Source organism: Lytechinus variegatus, chromosome 8 (genome assembly GCF_018143015.1).
Source record: "Lytechinus variegatus isolate NC3 chromosome 8, Lvar_3.0, whole genome shotgun sequence".
Taxonomy (NCBI): Eukaryota; Metazoa; Echinodermata; class Echinoidea; order Temnopleuroida; family Toxopneustidae; genus Lytechinus; species Lytechinus variegatus.
In genome coordinates, this window is record NC_054747.1 from 35,359,660 (window position 1) to 35,379,582 (window position 19,923).

Consider the following 19,923-nt stretch of genomic DNA (forward strand, 5'->3'; position numbering starts at 1 on the left):
TCGTCTGGACTTAAATTTGACTTAAGTATATCAGGTCACACTCAAATCTTTGTAAAACATACATAATTCTATACGGCATCTAAAGACAATTAAACGGTAGAGCAATTCTAAAACAGTCGGACTTGCTACAACTCACAAAGTAGTTTGATCTCAATTTATTCTTCAGATTATAAACTCTACTGCAAAATTTAGGCGTGTATGTATACTTTTCAATTACAATCAGTTTAATTTAGATATATCCAAATATTCTACATAGCTTTAGAAATTATGGTTTAAAATATGCAGTATTTACATTTATGAGTATTTCAACAAATAGTTATTCCGTGGTATCATTCTGTCTTTGTTTCCGATAAAACGCCCGTTTAAAAGAAACGTATTATGAGATAATTCAAAAGTGCTATCAATCACGACCTTTTGTTTATCACGTTTTGCAGTTCAATATTTTTCAAATTACTTGTTGATGTTTTTAAGAGACGAGTTGGACAAGGTTTAACTGAAGCTCTAATGAAAATTTCATCCAACATTATTTTCGGCATATCAGAAGTGAAACGTATTGAGGTATTTGTTTATTGAATTTTTGGTTCAAACTCGAGATTAAGCATAGGAACACTTATTTTTTTAACCACTAGCGTACCTACGGGGGGGTGGGGCAGAGGGGGCAGTCTGCCCCCTGACGAGTCACAACCCATACAAAAGACATCTCCCTGCCCCCCCCGACGAGCTTGAAAACCAATTTTGCCCCCCCCCCTGACGAGCTTGAAGACCTTTTTTTCAATTTTTTTTCTGGTACGATTGAAGAGCTTTTTGATTGAAGCCTTTTTTTTGCTTGTCAAATTTTTCGGTACGCTTTTAAATCTACTAAAGATACAGTCACACCTACGAAACCGAAACCAAACCGACTGTTTTTGGAAATAACCGTAATAGTTAGGTCGGTCTGGAGTCGGTTTCACCGGTTTGAATGCGACATAAGTGATTCAAATAGCTTAGACATCATTTTGAATGTTCCCTTCAGCCTTCATATTAATTGTATGTTTTCAATATTCAAATAAATTTTGCATTATGTTTTTGTCACAGTTGACTTGAAACTTAAAAAATATAATGTTCTGTAAGGCGCAAAGATGTACAATTGTTTTAAAACATTTTATCAATTTCTAGTAGAAGTGAGCTGAAAAAAAATTATTCATCGTTATTAAATCCTGCTTAGAAAGGGTTATATGTGAAGAGAATTAATGGAATGTATGAAAGCTTATTAGAATGTAGTGACAATAGTTAGGCCTATAAGAAATCTAGCATAACCACTTCATTGGTTTTTTTTTTACTTTGTACTGTAAGAGAGCTTTTAAAGAAAGATTTGATCAACGATAGCTTTTATGTTACATAATATGACATTGACATAAGTAAAACTTGAATCATTTTAATGATAATTTTCTTATAATTCTTTTGTCTGAATTTGAAATACCATGATATAATGAAAAATTAAGTTTTGTTTACTTCCTAATGAATTTTTCTAATTCGATGTATTATTGAGATGGATTTAATGGCATCTTTTATGTGTTGAAGAATGGTATTTGATTAAAATAAAAATGAACTAAGCAGCCTCCTGTAGCAGTTTATGAAAAGCCTTGGTTTACCACCCCCCAAAAAAATCCAGTCTAAAGGACGAAACAAATATTTGTTGCTGTAATAAGTGCATTCGATGCATTTGACGGATAATGTTAATACAAATTCACACAAGGCATGCAAAGTATTGTTTAAACAAAGTAGGAACTGTTTGAATTTGATTTTGTGAAGGACAAATCTATTCTGAGGACGATACTGGCCATTTAGTAAACATTTATTTGAGATGAATGAAAATAAATTTTAATTTGGTTAAAAGTTGAAAATAGGCAGGAAATATTTGAAATATACTCTTTCAAGGGTGTATGGGGGGGGGGGGGGTTACACATCGTAATTCCGAAGATTCTTTATTCCGAAGGTTCGTAATTCCGAAACACGTAAATTGCCTATACCTCCATGTTCGTTAATCCGAACATTTGTCGCGTTATTCCGAAAGTTCGTTGTTCCGAAGGTTCGTTAGTCCGAAAACGAAATAAGGTTTGTTGTTCCGAAGGTTCGTTAGTCCGAAAACGAAATAAGGTTTGTTAATCATTTCGTTTTCGGACTAACGAACTTTCGGAATTACGAACCTCATTTCGTTTTCGGATTAACGAACCTTCAGAATTTCGAACCTCACTTCGTTTTCGGACTAACGAACCTTCGGAAATACGAAGCTTCGAAATAACGAACCTTCGAAATAATGCAAACAAAAATATTGGATTAACTTTTTTTCGGGCCAACGAACATCTTGCTAGAGCCTGCATCCAATTTGCGTGTTTCGAAAGGGTGAACCATTAAAATATAATGAGCATTCGGAATAACAAACCAAAACCATCGAAATAACGGGCGCATCTGACTGTTACAGGGACAGCGTAACCTTTTTTTTGACGTTTTTGTACACGGTTTTGGAAAAAAGTGTGGGTGTGTGTGTAAGGGTGTGTGTGTGCGTGCGTGTGTGTGTGTGTGTGTGTGTGTGTGTGTGGGGGGGGGGTATGAAGTCCCCCAGTCCCCCCGCTTCCGCGGTCCCTGTGTTCTATGATTTTTTTTTTCATTTGCTGTCAAATATCTCAGGACGGAGACGTACATGCGTGTGAAAGGGCATTAGGGTGTGAGATAAAAAAATCATATGAAAAAAAAGTTTTCAATAACAAAGAAATATGATTCTGTTTATATCATGTTTTACTTTCAAAAGATTAGGCCTAGAAGTAGGCTGGTTATGGTTACAGGAGTTATAGTCAGCGCGTTGATATCAGATGGATGGAAGAGGAAGCTGGAGGGCACTTGGACCCCGAAAGATTCCCTGACCAAGAAAAAAAAAGAGACAAAATAAAAAGAAAGAAAACAAAAATGACAATACAATTTTAATTTCTGATTTTTTTCTCCTCAAAAACCACCAAAACAGATTCAAGCCCATTATTTCTTTTGCTTGCTCGTGACTTTTGAAAATTTGTATTTCCTAATTGTGCTACCCATTGTCTGACCCATCAAATTTGTTTTCTCATTAAGCCACCTCAATTTGGTACATCTAAATTGATATCTTACTACATTTTGTTCGCAAATGAATTTGTTTGCGCCCCCGAACAAGAGTTTTTTTCTAAAGCGCAATATTTTGTTTAACTCAGACGATTATTGGCCGTATTTAGCAGTCTAACACACAAGATGCTTCAGCAAGCAAGACGCCCATTCCAGCCAAGTACTTCATCTGAGAACGGTGTGATTAAAAAACAGAAACAGCCCTCACTATGTGGTACGCATCCCCTCCCTCCCACCCACCTACCCACTCACCCCACACACACGCACATGCACACCTTTTATGGAAATGGTATTGGGATATTGACAGATAGCAAACGAAATTTTCATCTAGTATTTCATCAACATTCGAATTGTTCGATTTCCTTTTTAGGGAATCTTTTGTAATTGTGCAAATAATTTCGTCAGCTTCTCATTGTACTTTGGCCATGAAACGGATAAGACCTTTTAGTCTACGAACAAAGTCCCGATTAGGGCTAAAACCTATGTATTTATAATAGCATATGAAATTTGACATTGCATGAGAATATTGATAGAAATGTTTTTTATGAACAAAAATAGTTAATTATCAACCAAAATATTTAATTAAAATTTGCAATAGATTGACGTCTTTGTCTAACGGCATAACCTGTGCACTATTCCATAAAGACTTGAACAAAACAAAAAAATGTATGATTTCCGTAGCTTTTGAACTGCTATTGAAAAAAATGTTATTATATTATAAAAGGAGACCAGGGGAGCATTTCATAAATATTTTCATCCGACAAGTTGTCAGATCTGACATCTTTCCATAATTTTGATTGGCTGAGAGGCACTGTTCCTATGGTAACTGTCGGATAAAATGGGACATGTCGGATAAAACATCTGACAAGTCCTTTCATGAAACGCCCCTCTGGTGAATGACTTCATAAAACCAGGATTTGTTGGATGAGGAGGGGAGCGGCGAGGGATTGAAAAGAAAATAGAAAAGAAAGAGGAACGAATGAGGATAGAGAACATTTTCGTCTAATGACGTATATCAATCAAAATAATAAAGGTTTCATGAGAGCGTTTAAAACGAAAACAAAAATCATGTCACGCACACTAAAAAAACACACACACACAAAACATATTCCCCTTCGCAAAAGTACACAGTTACCTCTCAAAACAATAAGAAGGAAAGAAAGAAAATAAACTCAGAGAGGATCTGGAGGGGGGGGGGTCAGCACGTGCCTGGCCTCTGGATTTGCAGCTGATGGTGAGGGTGGGGGTATTCCTGGGACCAGGGATAAGTCTTCATATTGATAACAATCGATTCTACTTGAAGTGGTACTTGAAAACATATTGTGCTTGATCATCTTGGAGCCGTTGGGGCTCAAGAATGATTTACAAAATGGGGGAGGGGAGTGGAAATGATGAATCTAAAAGATGCAAATTACGGTAATTGAGAATTAAGCAGAAAAGTTTGTAGATTGACCCCCCCCCCAAAAAAAAGATGTTCCGACAAATATTGTAATAGTGGGCGAGAAAATGTATGATATATCTCTTGTTATCAGGAGGTTGGCGTCCCTTTTTGTCCCAGTATATTCGATGGGGGTATCTACTCCTTTCAAAAGTTCAGCAAACAATTGGCCCGTGTTGCTAGCTTTGCGTGCAATATATTCTAATCATGACATCAGAATTACAGCCCACGTCACACATCGTGTGTGTATAAATATAGTTCATTAGTCTGTCGGCCAACTTGTCAAATTCTTGATCGTCACCCTCCAGGCAATAGCTTTTTGATTCGAAGTCGGAATGGAGATCGAGTTTATGGGATTATCGATGTCGTTGACATGGCTTCTGGCCATGTTCACCCTCGGGCTCCTTGTCCTCTACGTTGGGTAAGTCTTGATAGCAGAAGTTTGGATAAATGAAAATGAACTAGTTATGATTTTTGTGTTCATCATAAAAGAGAAATACAGATTCCGATTTGCTATCCTACTTCAGACCGACAAAAAGTTATTACCAACGGCAGACTGTCGGACTATATACATATTACATGTAGTCATGGTAGTTGAGAGCTGAAATTCATTGTAGATTCCTCAATTGTTTAATTTTCATAATTTTGTCGATTACTATGTCTTTGAAGATGTACATTCACGGAATTGGTACTGATGATTTTTCACCCAGTAAACTTTTGTAAATGTTTTTAAAATAGATATTTCCAGTACCTGAATTTCATTGATTTTGATAGATATATTATTTTTTCCCTCAAGAGTGGATTTTAGCAACACTGATGAATGTTAGAACAATATAGGTTTGATTCTAAACTCATGTTATTCCAATACTTCGCTGGTGTTTCCGATAAAGATACCGGATGGTATTAAATTAACACCGATGTTTTTGAGTGTATATGAAATATGTGAGCAAAAGGTTACAAGTAGTGTTTCAACATGTTCAAAGGCACTTTGCGCTGCAATATGTTATTTGATTTATAGGTCTTGAGGACCCGTTGTGTTGCGCCATTGTGCCCTGTTTACATTGCTATAATAAATATGTTTATGATAATCATTTTGACCTTTGACATAATAGTCTTTGTGCCTGGGTAGTCGTGCATATGTTGCTGTGGGAAAAGGAGGACGTACAGTAGGCCTCCAATATCATCAGACTTTAGCTGCTCTCTTTGTACATGTTGTGCAACTTGAAGTTAACTTAAAATGCGAAAATATGAACAAAATATCAGTGAGATGTGATAACTTAATAAACTATATTGATTGTTTTCTTTTTCTTAGGGCCTGCAGTATGATTCAATAACTTTGCTATTTTGTTATATGATGTAACTGCACGCTAAAAAATGAAGTGCTAATTTAGCTCTTAAATTTGAACTCGACAAATCACCATTCCGAAGTGCAGTCACTATACACGCTCTTTCAGCATGTTAAGAGCTAAATTAGCACTTCATTTTTTAGAGTGTGAGATCTTCTTCAATTTGACCATGAATTGTACATGTATTATATATCATCGGATATTTAGCAAGGAGGCTTAACGATATCAATATTTTGATTCCTCTTGTAAATCCCCTTTGTTGAATGAACTAAATACTTAGGAATTTCCTGGAAATGCCAAGGAAATCTCGTGCATTAATAAATGCCGTTCAGTTCAGGATCCAAGTCCAACACAGACATGACCTGAATCCGTAGATGTGTCAAACAATAAATGATGCTTTACATTTATTCTTATACATCACACTTTACTATATGAACTTTTACCGTAATGAATCACAGTAACGTTAAAACATGTTTTTAAAATCTTAATATCTATTCTTCAATACGCTAAACATGAACATTTAATCTGGTAAACAACTAACTGTAAAGTTTAACATGTTTAAAAACAATGTATAAATCTAACAAGTGTTTTACTTTGTGTCATAATCTGGGGAGTTGTTGGAGGCTGGTATGGGTGGGGTCACTTTCCAAACAGTTAATTGCTACGCACCTGTGTGCTTCGTCCAGACATGAAACCGTCGACCAGCAGGTTTGGGGATGGTGGTGGGGGGGGGGGGGGCTTAAATACAGATGAGTTGAGAACTAGACCAAAGTACGACAGTATTCAGGGCTTTGCCAGGTGATCTATGGTTCGCTTTGACTTGTCAAGAAATGAATGATAACAAAAGAATGTGACGTTACCGAATCTTCCAAGTGAATTCCAGCATTTTTATGACCATGTTACCGCAGAGTATGATGATTAAAACAAATTTCCAAATACGCAATTCGACATGAATTTGTACACCAGCATTGTATTTGTACACCAGCAGGTACTATAGGTTTGAAGACAGACATTTTCCTCTATTGTAATTTACTTTGCCTTGTACTTAATCTTTACTTTTTGCTTTTGCTGTTTTCAAGCGCCTTGAACATTAATTTTAATCAAAATGGAAAAGATTCTATATAGTTATATGTATTGTAATTATTATTATTGTTATTACTGTTATTATAATTATCAATATGAATTTATGCATATGGCTCCATGTATATCGCAACATAAATACCATTAACATTAAGATGCATGGCTTATTAAAGCCACTAGTCATATTCATATATTTAAATTGATCTGATCCATTAAACTAGTACCTGGCCAATTCATTACCATCGTCATCATTTATCATCATCATCATCATTATCATCTGCATCATCATCATCATCATCATCATCATCATCATCATCATCATCATCATCATCATCATCATCTTCATCATCATCATCATCATCATCATCATCATCATCATCATCATCATCATCATCATCATCATCATCATCATCTTCATCATCATCATCATCATCATCATCATCATCACCAGGACCATCAGTGTCAGTTTTTTTTATTATCGTTATATCATTAATTTTGATTTGTGACCAGGTACACCACCTTCTGGACCCACGGCTATTGGAAGAGACGCGGAATTCCTTACGTACCCGCTCTTCCTCTGTTTGGAAATCCACTCTTTACATCGGTAGGTCTGGGTCCCAACTTGCAAAGAGTTAAGATTGATTCGATCAATCACAGCTATGGAAAGCCACCTGTGTCAACATCTGAAATGCATGTTTGTTTAAAGAAACAAGATAAATAAATGATGGACACTCATCGCTGTCCACTGTTTATTGGATCAATCACAACTCTTTGTAAGACTGGATACACACACACACCCTCACACACACACACACACACACACACACGCACACATATATATAAAATTTATATATAAATATATATAATGTATATATATTATATATATATATGTATATATATATGTATATATATATGTATATATATATATATATATGTTTATTATATATATATATATATATATATATATATACCTGACAAGTGAGCAGTAACCTGTGAGAAATTATACATGTACAATAGTTTTTATCTAAATATGTTGTAAAAGAAATGGATGAAGAGAACAATGGTAGGTATAGCTTAAATCAAGGTTCCCAAGAGCTATCTGCCCTCTGGAATAATTGGTGATGCAGAAAGAATGTCTCTACCGGGAATCGAACCCGAACCCCAGCTAGGAACGCTAGTGCCTTAACCACTAGACCACGGAGACGGGTTCGTGGCAAGGGCGATCCCGATCCGATTGACCGTCAGATAGAAAGACTTTCGACACGATACCAATCATATTTTCTTTGTCGGGTGTAGGTGCGTTTTGAACAATGACAAGCGTCATGCCTCAGATGGATCAAAGCTGCATGTTGCTTAGATAGAGTATACGTATGGGGAAAAATATACAAATTTGAGAAATTAATCACAACAGGTTTGCCAAAGCTGTTGAAAAAGTAAATAGACTGCGCATGCCTGTAACAAAAGCGAAAATAAAACCCCGAACCCCTGAAAAAATGTCGCAGTACAGGGGTAAGCCAACGGTAAATGAGTGACATTTTATACACTGGAGGAGTTGTCTGCATTTAGCAGTGATATTTCACCGACACAGGTCCACGCTTGGCCTTAGATTTTCAGATACGTTAAAGTCCACGGTAGACGGTATTTTAGCCAACAAGTATACATGGTACATGTACCATGTAAATAAGTGTGTGTTTCGGTAGAGGCGGTTAGCTTATATGGGATGGGTGATACCTGCTAATGTTAATGTCTCATATCCATCTTTTTTATATAGCCAATTCCTCAGAATTTCGAGGAGTGGGGACAAAAGTATGGAAAGGTATACGGGTAAGTCAACAGTAATGATTCCATGATAAAGCTAACACCGTGAACATGATAAACTGGATTTTAAAATCCAGAAAAAAGACAACTATAAATTTCTTATTAAGATACAAAGTTATAATAAACAATCTATCACTATGATGATTTTTCGCCAAATCTTCATTTCAAAACTTTCAGAATTTACTTTATACTAATTTCTATTTTTTTCCCAATTAATTAAACAATTAAAATGGAAGTAGCGAGCATGAAAAAGCTCACCAAAATAAGTTTATATTCTCTTCTTTTTGGAATTGGTAAATAAGCCAACTTGACACCATGAGAGCTTTCCGTCAATATCTGTTTTCTTAAAAAAATATTAAAATACCTAATCAAAATGATGTTGTGTTTCCAATTTGTTGTACAGGACATACGCATTCAGCACCCCCGCCATTATTATCGCTGATCCAGAGATTCTCCGACACCTTCTGGTGAAAAGCTTCAATAACTTCCACAATAGAGTTGTAAGTAGGGAGTTTTCGCATTTACCATGGAGACACAGCACATCCGATTCCTCTGAAAATGTGATTAATATCACTATTGAGAGCCGACAGGCCTTTGTCGAAAATCCGTACACCAGGACAAAAGATCTTCCGAAGATTTGCACCGGACGAACAATTGCAAATATGTCGGTGTCCAGAATCAAGACAACAGATTCCGCTGCTGTCCACCAACTTTTTGGGCAGAATCCTCTCAGCTCTCCATTGTGATTTGACTTGCATTTTTAAAGGGATTTGTGCGCTGTGGAGAGTGTCTCTGTAGCAAATGAGAAAAGTTCGGGTATCGGGAATGGGTTTGCATTCCAGTCCAGGGGCCCATTTCATAAAGGACTTGCAACTGTTGTCACTTTGCCACAATGGCAACAACCATGGTAACAAGTGTCATCAGCCAATCATAATCAATGTTTCCATGGTAGTTGCCATAATGGCAAAGTTACAAGTCCTTTATGAAACGGACCCCCTGTGCCCATTTCATAATGCGTTGCATCTATCGTAACTGTGCTATTTTCGCAACTACCATAAAAACCTTGAATTTTATTGGTTTTCATAGTTTCTATAGGAGTTGCCATAATGGCAAAGTTACAATAGTTGTAAGTCTTTACGTGTCGTAGGCTTGTTGTGGTCGGGGAGGGAGGAGGTAGGGTGAGCCACTAGTCTGCAGTGGCGAGTTGGAATAATAATAAATGATAACAATAATGATGATGTCGATGATAATGATAATAATAACAATGATGAAGATAATAATGACGATAATGATGAAAATACTGATGATGATTATAATAATGATGATGATGATGACAATATATAATCATAATAATGATAATAACAACGGTTAAAATAGTAATATAAATAATGAAGACAATTAAAATAGACTAATCGCGCAAAATCAACTTACGAATATTTTGTTAATATTACTCTTTCTTGCCATCTTCTTATCCTTCCTCATTAAGAGCTTTCCGTCAATCCCAGAGGAACTCCAAGGAATGGTTTCCATCGTTGAGGGCGAGCGCTGGAAGGAAATAAGAAATATCCTAACCCCGACATTCAGCGGTGCTAAAATGAAACAGGTAACTAGGTCACGCGTTAAATTTTCACAATTTTGGTCTACATCACATTGTCTGCCTTTCGTTCAATCTAATCTTATTTTGTCTAAAATCAGTTGGTCTTATTGGCGTTTAGTCAATTTACTATCTTGTGTAATTTGCAGAAGGCTTGTTATTTAAGGCTAAAACGATTTCTTCTATTCATACATTTACGTGGTTCTAAAAGGTTAGTTTTATCTGGTAAAGTGAATGATTAGAGGCCTTGGGGACGAAACAACCTCAACCTATTCAAAAAAAAACCAACTTTAAATGAAAATGTACCCCTTCCTGCTGAGTGTTGAATGTAGACAACAACAGTACTCTACATTATCCGGTTAGCCCAAAGAAACAAACTTTATTGAATAGCATTATCACCTGATTTCACAATTAAATATCTAAAAATGATGGCAAAACCCGAACACTTTTATTTTTTTTTTGGTGGGGGTCATTAAATTTTTAGCACCCGTGTATTCTATTAATGCTTCGTATGTAGGAAAAACAAGGTAAACATATACAATTCATCGAAATAAAGGTATAAGGCTAATATTTTGTGTAATCTCGTTCAATACAGATGTCCAATCTTGTCAATAGCGCCGCGGACAATCTGGTGAAATACATTGGAATGAAACAAAAAGAGAAAGGATATATCGAATGTCAAAAGTAAGTCTATTTATCCTCAACTTCAGTGAACAGTCCTGCAATTGGGTTTGCCAAAATGTGGTGTTGTGTAAATCGACAAAACGCTGGAACTACTTAATTCCTTTGATAAAGCAATTAAGTATTTGAATCGAAGAACGACCTAAGTTCATCTCTTTGTTAAAGGTCAAGTTCACCCCAGAAAAATGTTGATTTGAATCAATAGAGAAAAATCAGACAAGCACAATGCTGAAAATTTCATCAAAATCAGATGTAAAATAAGAAAGTTATGACATTTCAAAGTTTCGCTTATTTTCAACAAAATAGTTATATGAACGAGCCAGTTACATCCAAATGAGAGAGTCGATGATGTCGCTCACTCACTATTTCTTTTGATTTTTTATTGTTTGAATTATCCAATATTTCAATTTTTACGAATTTGACGATTAGGACCTCCTTGCCTGAAGCACAAAATGTTAAAATAATGGAATTCCATGTGTTCAGGGAGGCATGAAACTTCATTTCACATGACAATGACGAGAAAATAAAAATATTTCATATTTCATATAATAAATTACAAAAGAAATAGTGAGTGAGTGATGTCATAAACTCTCTCATTTGGATGTAACTGGCTCGTTCATATAAATATTTTGTTGAAAATAAGCGAAACTTTAAAATGCCATAACTTTCTTATTTTACATCCGATTTTGATGAAATTTTCAGTGTTATGCTTGTTGAATTTCTCTCTTTTTATTCAAATCAAGTTTTTGTTGGGGTGGACTTGTCCTTTAAATTAAACACGGGTGATCATTGTTTATACATAAGCCTACCTTGTGCACAATATGTGGGTAATCATATCCTGAAATTCAACCCTGATCTTGATGACCTTCTCCAAGACACACAAAAACTTCATTCATCTTTTCTTGATTTACTTGAAACAAATTGTCAAAGTCTTTCTTATTGTCTTATGCTCAACGAGAATATACCGTGTGAAATAAGTACTGTCGCCCCTTAATTACTGAGAATACAAAAATGCAGTTTTAATCACCATTCAACTGAATTTTATTTACTTGAACAACATTTTGACTTGATTAAGCAACATTAAGCCGTATATTGCCTGAAACATCAATTAAACGTTTATTGTCTCCACGATGCTGTCAATGACGCTTGACATGCCGATAACCTAGATGCGATTTTTAAGTCACAAAACCCCTTTACCCTATTATAAACTAATTGACATTGGGCATACATGCATAGGCGGCGGAAGTGGGGGGGGGGGGGACGTGTCTCCCCCTAAAGTTTAGGTGAGGGGGGGGGACGATTCCCCCATATTTTTTGTTAATAACCCCTTTTTTTTTTGCTTGCTTGCTTGGTTGATAACCTTTTTTTTTCTTGTCAACATTTTTTGGTGGCCCCCTAAAATTTATGGCTTCCGCCGCCAATGCATACATGTATATAATCATTGCAACGCTCGTTAATCTGTGGGTTACTATTTTCCATTTCCTGTAGCCTCTTTGGAGCTTACGTGATGGACACCATTGGTAGTTGTGCGTTTGGTCTCAACATCGATTCCCAGTCGGACCCCAACAGTCCTTTCGTTACCAATGCTAAAAAGGCCTTCCAATTCGACCTCACCAATCCTTTCTTCATCGTCGGAAGTAATCAATTACCTTTTTATTATTGATATTGTTTGAGAGTCGAGAACGACAGAGAACATCCGTTCTAGAAAGAAAACAGTGTGTAGCATGTTGCGTACCAGTGTGGTGTGCCACATACTGTGGTCAGAGTGTGTAAAAGTGAGGCTGCATGGTGTGAGTCAAATCTTCACATCGTCCACTTATTAAACACTGAGTGTGTATAGTTGTTTTCAGTTTAGAGCTATCTTGACACTCTTAGCTTCGAGAATTTTAACAATTTGAATTACATCTTTGCATAATCCATTGTTTGAACACACTGTATCTTATGCACTAATTACCGTTATATCGAACAAATGTGAACAAACGAGAATAACCGAAAACGCCAGAGAGTTAAATGGGAAGAACAGCAATCCAGCTAGCAACAACAAACTATTATGATAATCATAGCGTTTAGCCTCCACAAATGGAAAGTACTCACCGTGTGCATGACTTGTTTCACAACTTAGATATTTTCTCTCGTTATGTTTGCTTACAGTGCTTCGTAATGATCTGTCGACCTTCGCCAATATATCAAAATAATCGTTGATTGCTGAAGCAACTGTACAACCTTACCATATGTCTCTATCTATAGAATTCTAAGATGATATTTTACAATATTCATTTCGATTAAAAATTACTAACAAGAACAAAATAGTACTTGACTAGGGTTCTTAATAGATATATACATTTTATATCAAGCAACATCGATTTTACTTCTATTATAAGGCGCTTAAACTTTAATGTCAAATAAGCAATTGAATTTTGTTGAGGAGTGCACTTATTACCTTTTTTCCAAACGTTGTATCCATGCTTGCAAGTTTCTGATCCAACCGTATTAAGTGGTAAATGAAAAGGGTTGTCCATCTTCCAACCTTTTAATTGCTCATTTCAGAATTTAGCGTGTACTAATACTTCCAATTTCTCTTTTAAAGCTTTAATCCCACCGCTTGGGAGGCTTTTCACTCGCTTCCGGCTTGGAATGTTCATTCCTGGAGATGTGCTCGATTTCTTTAAGGAGGTCAACAATAAATCCATTGCGTTGCGAAAAAGCATCAGCTCCGGGTCCGATACAAAGGTTTGGTTTTTTTAAACGAATAAATATATCAACATGATTTCTGTCTGAAATACTTACACGCGATTCTCTTTAGCCATGCGATATATTTACTTTGATTAACCAAGAGGTTGTAAAACCAACTCCAAACGTGTAAAAAAATCTCAATATGAAAGGGAAACGTCAAGAAAAAGACCAATTGAAACTCTTTTGATTTGATAAATGTAGAAGCCATTGAACAAGCATTTGAGGAATGTCCAGTTTTTATGTTGGAAAGTCAAATATTTTCAGTCCGAGCTCCGCGCTCGCATTATTTGATCGTTGAAATATGTATTGTCTTCATGGCTTACCACAAACAGTCCTTAAAAATGTTTGGTAATTTAAAAGTAAAAGTGGATTACAATATTATGGCCTAGAAAGTGATTATGGTAATCTCTAAAATGTGATTTTCACATGCCAATTTCTTGAAAAGTCCCTACTATGTGTATGTGTGTATGGGGGGGGGGGGCATATTCCCTTCTCACGCCCTCCCCTTGCTCGCTAGCTTCATTCCCTCGCCGACCACCCCCCACCATCATCACAAGAAATCGAAACCTATGAAGTGATCATAGTTCCCGATGCGACTTGCATTATGCTTCTTCTAATTTATATACTTGTTCAAACTTCTTTCTTGATTTGATAAACCGACATTTAAGGAAATACATAAATGAATGTACAAACATGTTTTAAAAATGTGATTTGCCAATGCAGTCCATTAAAGGTTCTTAGAGTGCTAATATCTATAAAAGAATAACCGAGGAGATTAAAATGCCACAAACAGGCATTCATATATATAATATTCAGACTGAATAAACTTTTCTTTCAGAGGGTTGACTTTCTGCAGTTACTTCTCGATGCGCAGAAGCAGGAAAACATCAACAAAGTTTACAAACCCGAAGAGGAGGAGGATGAGGACGATATCCATGCTGATTTGGACAAACATCACGATACCCAGTATCACTCAAGGGGTATGGGCAAGAAAAAGCCTCTGACAGACAATGATGTTTTGGCTCAGGTAAGTTGCTTCCTCCTTGTTCAGTCTTACAGAAAGAACAAACAACAACATTTACAATCGCTTTTGTTCATTTTCTGACAAAGCAACAGAATACTCCCCGTAATTGTTATGCTCATAATACCTCACTCACATTTTCTCTACGGCGGTCGTAAGGCGAGTCGAAAACAATCGGTTTATACATTTTTTATTCAAACCGCCTATATGTAGCCATTACAACAAAATATTAAAACAGTTGTTTTCGACTCGCCGTACGGCAGCCGTAGACGGAATGTGACCGAGATATTAAGATTCGTCTGAATGATTCGTTTGAGAAACTAATAAATTAGCCTCAAATTGCAATCCTATCCCTGAAATGCCTCATCCATATATTTCCTGCGTCATGACACCATCAGAGCGGAGTAAATGAAGCACTTCAGATGCAATGAGATTCGAGTTAAAAACCCAACCAGTCAAGTTTTCTTTTCTCAAGGAGAAGCATCATGCTTCCTACTGTCACAGGTCCTTGCCAGTGGCAATGACAGTTTTGCTGCTGCTTACAAGAAAATTCCTACATTTTTTAAAAAGGCAAAGAGTGTGTATGTTGAACTGAACTTTCAAATGTGTGTATCAACCACACAGTCACTTCTTAAGCCACCTTTAATATCAACATCCAATAGATATGACATGACTCGAACCCAAAATCTATGGTGGAATTTGTAACTTCCTCCATGTAGCATGGACTACATATATATACGACAAGGTTTAGACAATTATGTACAACAGGTCGCCGTAATGCAAGGAGATACGATTCATCCGATCTACTTCAAATGTATGGAAATCTCTTAACGTCATGATGAAATGCATGAAATGTGTACAAGGTCTTTTGTAAACAAAGGGAAGCACACTGAATTTTCAGGAAAACAATGAATGGATGAATGTACATGTACATCATATCTAGAAAATATTTTTCGAAGACGGGGCTCAGTTCATGAACTTTCTTTGCTATCATCTTCAATGAATGTATCACACCCATTATGATGTTAAGATTATGCGTTTCCCGCCTCACAAAACCCATCTTATAGGCCCTGATCTTCTTTACCGCTGGCTCCGAGACTACTACCACTCTCCTGGGTTTCATCGCGTATTCTTTGGCCACCAACCCTGAGGTCCAGGAGAAGCTCATCCAGGAGATTGACAAGATGGCGCCCTCTCGTGACGACGTCGGGTACAAGTCAGTTGCCACCATGCCTTACCTGGATCAAGTGGTCTGCGAAACATTGAGGTTGTTCCCACCTGCTGCGGTGTAAGTACATTTATACCCTTTTTACACAGGATTTTCCTAGCCCCGGACTATCGCTAACCCCGTACTATTTTTTTTCCTTTTCACACATGCCAAATTGTTATAGCTAACCCCGGATAAGGAATGCTTGCTTTTCACACACGGAACACTCAAACCCCGGACTAATGGTAGCTCATGCTTTAAATACAATTTGTCGATCATTCGAAGTATTTCACTCGTACACTTTTTACACACGCCAAAATTTCCTTAACCCCGTACTATAGGTGGGGGCTAAATTGCCAAGAAAGATGGGATATCTCCATGGAAAAAATGGGATGTCTCCATGGAAAATAAAATACATTAGATAAAATGATACAAATTCTCTTCCCCTTTCATTCAAAGCGTTTGAGCATTTTATCAAATCTTAATAGCGTTTCACAGTTCTATGAAAACTCAATTCTTCTTATCCTTCTACAGTTCAAACCGGATGTGCAACGAGACATTTGAGCACAATGGCTTGACAATCGAGAAAGGTACTCAAGTCTTCATACCCATGTACACTATTCATCACAACCCGGAATACTGGCCCGAACCAGAAAAGTTCATCCCTGAAAGGTAACCTTTCCACTATTTTAATAATGCTCTGAAATTAATATGATAGCAATGACAATGCCTATAATGCAGAAAACGCCAAATGTTCATCATTTTTAAATCAAAGTAGGGAACAGGAGCGCTCAAAGGTTAAAGAAAGATAATCAAACTTTGCAGGGTCATTTTCATGTATCGCTTTGGTTCTAATTTCTTCTTTGGTGAATAAGCAGTTTATTAATGTAAATCGAATCCAAAACGGCCAACTTACTCAGAATCTGTATTTGTTTTCTCATTATTTTATTATTTTGGGCTATTTTGGTTTCCTCATGAATCAATTTTTCAAGCCGAAAAAGTGGCTCCATGTAATGTTTTATGTGACCTATTAACAGATGGAAAACGAGGACTGAACTTAGAAGTATGGAAGTTTTTGCATGGTGGTTATATGGAGGGGATGATCTGTATTTCAGACGGTAGCCATTCTATTTACATACATGTTTGTTGTTGACAGGTTTACTAAGGAAGCACAGGCCAAGCAGCATCCATTTGCTTGGCAACCATTTGGTGCTGGTCCTCGCAATTGTATCGGGATGCGTTTCGCTCTCATGGAAACCAAGATGGCTGTTGTCCGCGTGCTTCAGAACTTCCGACTTGAGACATGCGCACAGACAGAGGTAAACAGAACCACAACTCCCGAACAAACAAACAAACAAACAAACAAACACGACCATCCCTCCTGGAAATGTCACAAAGTGTGTTCACAACGTGTCCACAGTGTGTCAACAGAATGTTCAAAGTGTGTTCACAATGTGTCCTCAATGTGTTCACAGGGTATTCACAGTGTGCTCACAGTGTCGTCACAATATGTTCACAATGTATCCACAGTGTGTTCTCAATTGGACCATGTGAAGATTTGATAAAATGTTAAGATTGAAGAGAGTGAAGATTCTTTCACACTGTGGAAACGTCCTATTGTTCACAGTGTGCTCACTTCAAGGGCTCTGAATGTGAGAATCACAATGTAAAATTTGAACGTTTGTACAGTTTGGAGATCATTTCACAGTGTATTCAAACACTCGTAACAAAATGCGGACATCCTGTGGGATATACTCGACACTTATTCTTAAAAAGAGATAGCAATTCATTCGAATCCCGAACAGTATGTTCTGCGTATAAATCTCATTAAATCTTATTACACTTATCTAAATATTGTAGTAAAGGATCAGAAGACAAAATCATTAGCCAACACCCATAGCTAATATTATTGTAGTTTAGATCATGTAGATAGTCAAGTAATCTTAATTTCATTAAATTTCAAGGTGATTATTTTGACTAATATCCCAGTTCTTTGGGAAAAAGGTACAGATAATTCAAAGTAAGCCACACAATTTCTTACTTTCTATCGCTAGCATGTTATCTTCACATCTTATTGTACTATAGGAACATAAATGCAAATTTTACTCCCTATTCTTTAAAAGCGTATCTGGACGAAGCAGATTGTTGGTAAAGGACAATTTTTAAAAGATAGAACATTAAACCAGAAACGCTTTCAAGGTTTACTTTTCATCCATGGCAACTAATTGTAAACGGTAGTCTTTGTTAATACAATTACTAATATTTCTTTTCTTATTTCTTTTGAAATTAGATTCCACCGAAGTTCAACCGAACCGGATTTCTGTCACCTCCAAATGGTATTACACTAAAAACAGTGGCAAGGGCGGACAAGGCTGCGTGAAGAATTAACTTACAAATTAAAAAAAAGACAAATATTGAATGGATCTGAAATGACTTACACTCGTGGAAACATGCATGCTTGTTGGGAAAATTGATACCAAATACTTCTGTAAATTTTTCGCAATGTTGCGTTGAAATTCACCCTTAAAACATGCATTTGCATAATATGGAGGAAAGAATTACCCATCAAACGTGCATGTCCCCTTTGTACCCGATACTGTGTAAATTTTTACTCAATCTGTTTTTGAGTGTAGCTTTTCGAATGAATATAAGACATCAACAGAGAATGAAAATAGATTACGAAGACAGATAAAATATATATCTTACCAATAGAAAGAGTTTATCTTTACTAGCTAAGGTAGATTATGAATATATTAGGCTTCTCAAAGTCGAATTATGGAAAATATTATGGTGCATAATACATTTTGTATATTATTAGGGATAGTGTTTGAATCAACGAAAGTAATATACTATAACTACTATAACTATTTGTATTTAATTGCGAAAAGATGGTTGCTTTAAGAACTAGAAATTGCAGAGGGATGTGGGCAAATCGCGATAAACTGCATTTAGTTCTTATTCAACAAATTACCATGTTTATAATGAAAACAATGCAATTTAGTATAACGTTTTATTAATCTGCATAAACATATATGCTTTAGCAGTTCATGAATAAGTGGGATCACAGAAATGGAGAAAATGTTAAACATAATTAATTGAACATATTTCCACAATGAACTATCTTAGTGGTTCAGGTTCGTGTAAATATTCAGCATATTTCTTCCTCCTGAATTTGTCAATAAGCACAGGATTTGTCCATATATTATTCCTCGACAGATTTAAAATAGCATGTAACGATTCAATCTTGAAGTCTAGAAAGTTCTGGCGTGATTTGTTTTGCTTGATGGAACTGGATGGAATTCTAACAATAAACATACCTTTTTCATACTGACATATTCATTGCAAAATATTAGTGTTTTATACGTAATAAACAATTAGATAATTCACTTGAACTGTTTAATAGCTATCGAATCATAATTGTGTCTTCTAAACCTAACCCCAAGATTATCATGATTCTGTATTCTATTAGCGATGGGCACAACGACAGAAATGAATTTTTTTTTTTTTTTTTTTTTTTTTTTTGAGGGGGACAAATTGAGAGGGAGAGAGAGAGAGTTAGAGGGTGGGGGAGTGGGGTAGGGAAGGGGTAAGGGGGTGATAGGTAGAGACTGACAGACATATCAAAGGATGGATGTATATCTTGTGAGTACCTAACTGAAGGGGGAAAATACGACGTAAGAACACAATATGACCGGAAACAGTATTTTATCCCAAATAATATGATTCCATATTCAAAGTGTATGTGTTAACGCTTGGGTGATCAGAACGTATTCTTTGCAGTTATGTAAAATTTGACTCGGGCCAAAGTGAGGCATGACCCCAATAAATGAATCCAGATGCCATAATCTTACAAAGATTGCTTTTAATCTATTGCAA

At 36.3% G+C, this 19,923-nt stretch overlaps 1 protein-coding gene across 1 annotated transcript; it reads left to right on the top strand.

Moving 5' to 3' along the window:
- The first annotated feature begins 4,827 nt into the window (after positions 1-4,827).
- LOC121420440 (cytochrome P450 3A8-like) lies at positions 4,828-19,433 on the top strand. Its single transcript, XM_041615075.1, has 13 exons — positions 4,828-4,988; positions 7,504-7,597; positions 8,765-8,817; positions 9,215-9,311; positions 10,298-10,414; positions 11,001-11,089; positions 12,575-12,723; positions 13,674-13,816; positions 14,658-14,846; positions 15,908-16,128; positions 16,582-16,719; positions 17,204-17,366; positions 18,338-19,433. The coding sequence occupies exons 1-13, from the start codon at positions 4,903-4,905 to the stop codon at positions 18,425-18,427; spliced, it is 1,629 nt and encodes a 542-aa protein (XP_041471009.1). The 5' UTR covers positions 4,828-4,902; the 3' UTR covers positions 18,428-19,433.
- Positions 19,434-19,923: the final 490 nt, after the last annotated feature.

Coding starts and splice junctions, on each gene's coding strand:
- LOC121420440 (XM_041615075.1), top strand. CDS start 4,903: ATGGAGATCGAGTTTATGGGATTATCGATGTCGTTGACATGGCTTCTG. Junction 8,818..9,214: donor AAGTATGGAAAGGTATACGG/GTAAGTCAACAG, acceptor TTTGTTGTACAG/GACATACGCATTCAGCACCC. Junction 9,312..10,297: donor ATAACTTCCACAATAGAGTT/GTAAGTAGGGAG, acceptor TTCCTCATTAAG/AGCTTTCCGTCAATCCCAGA.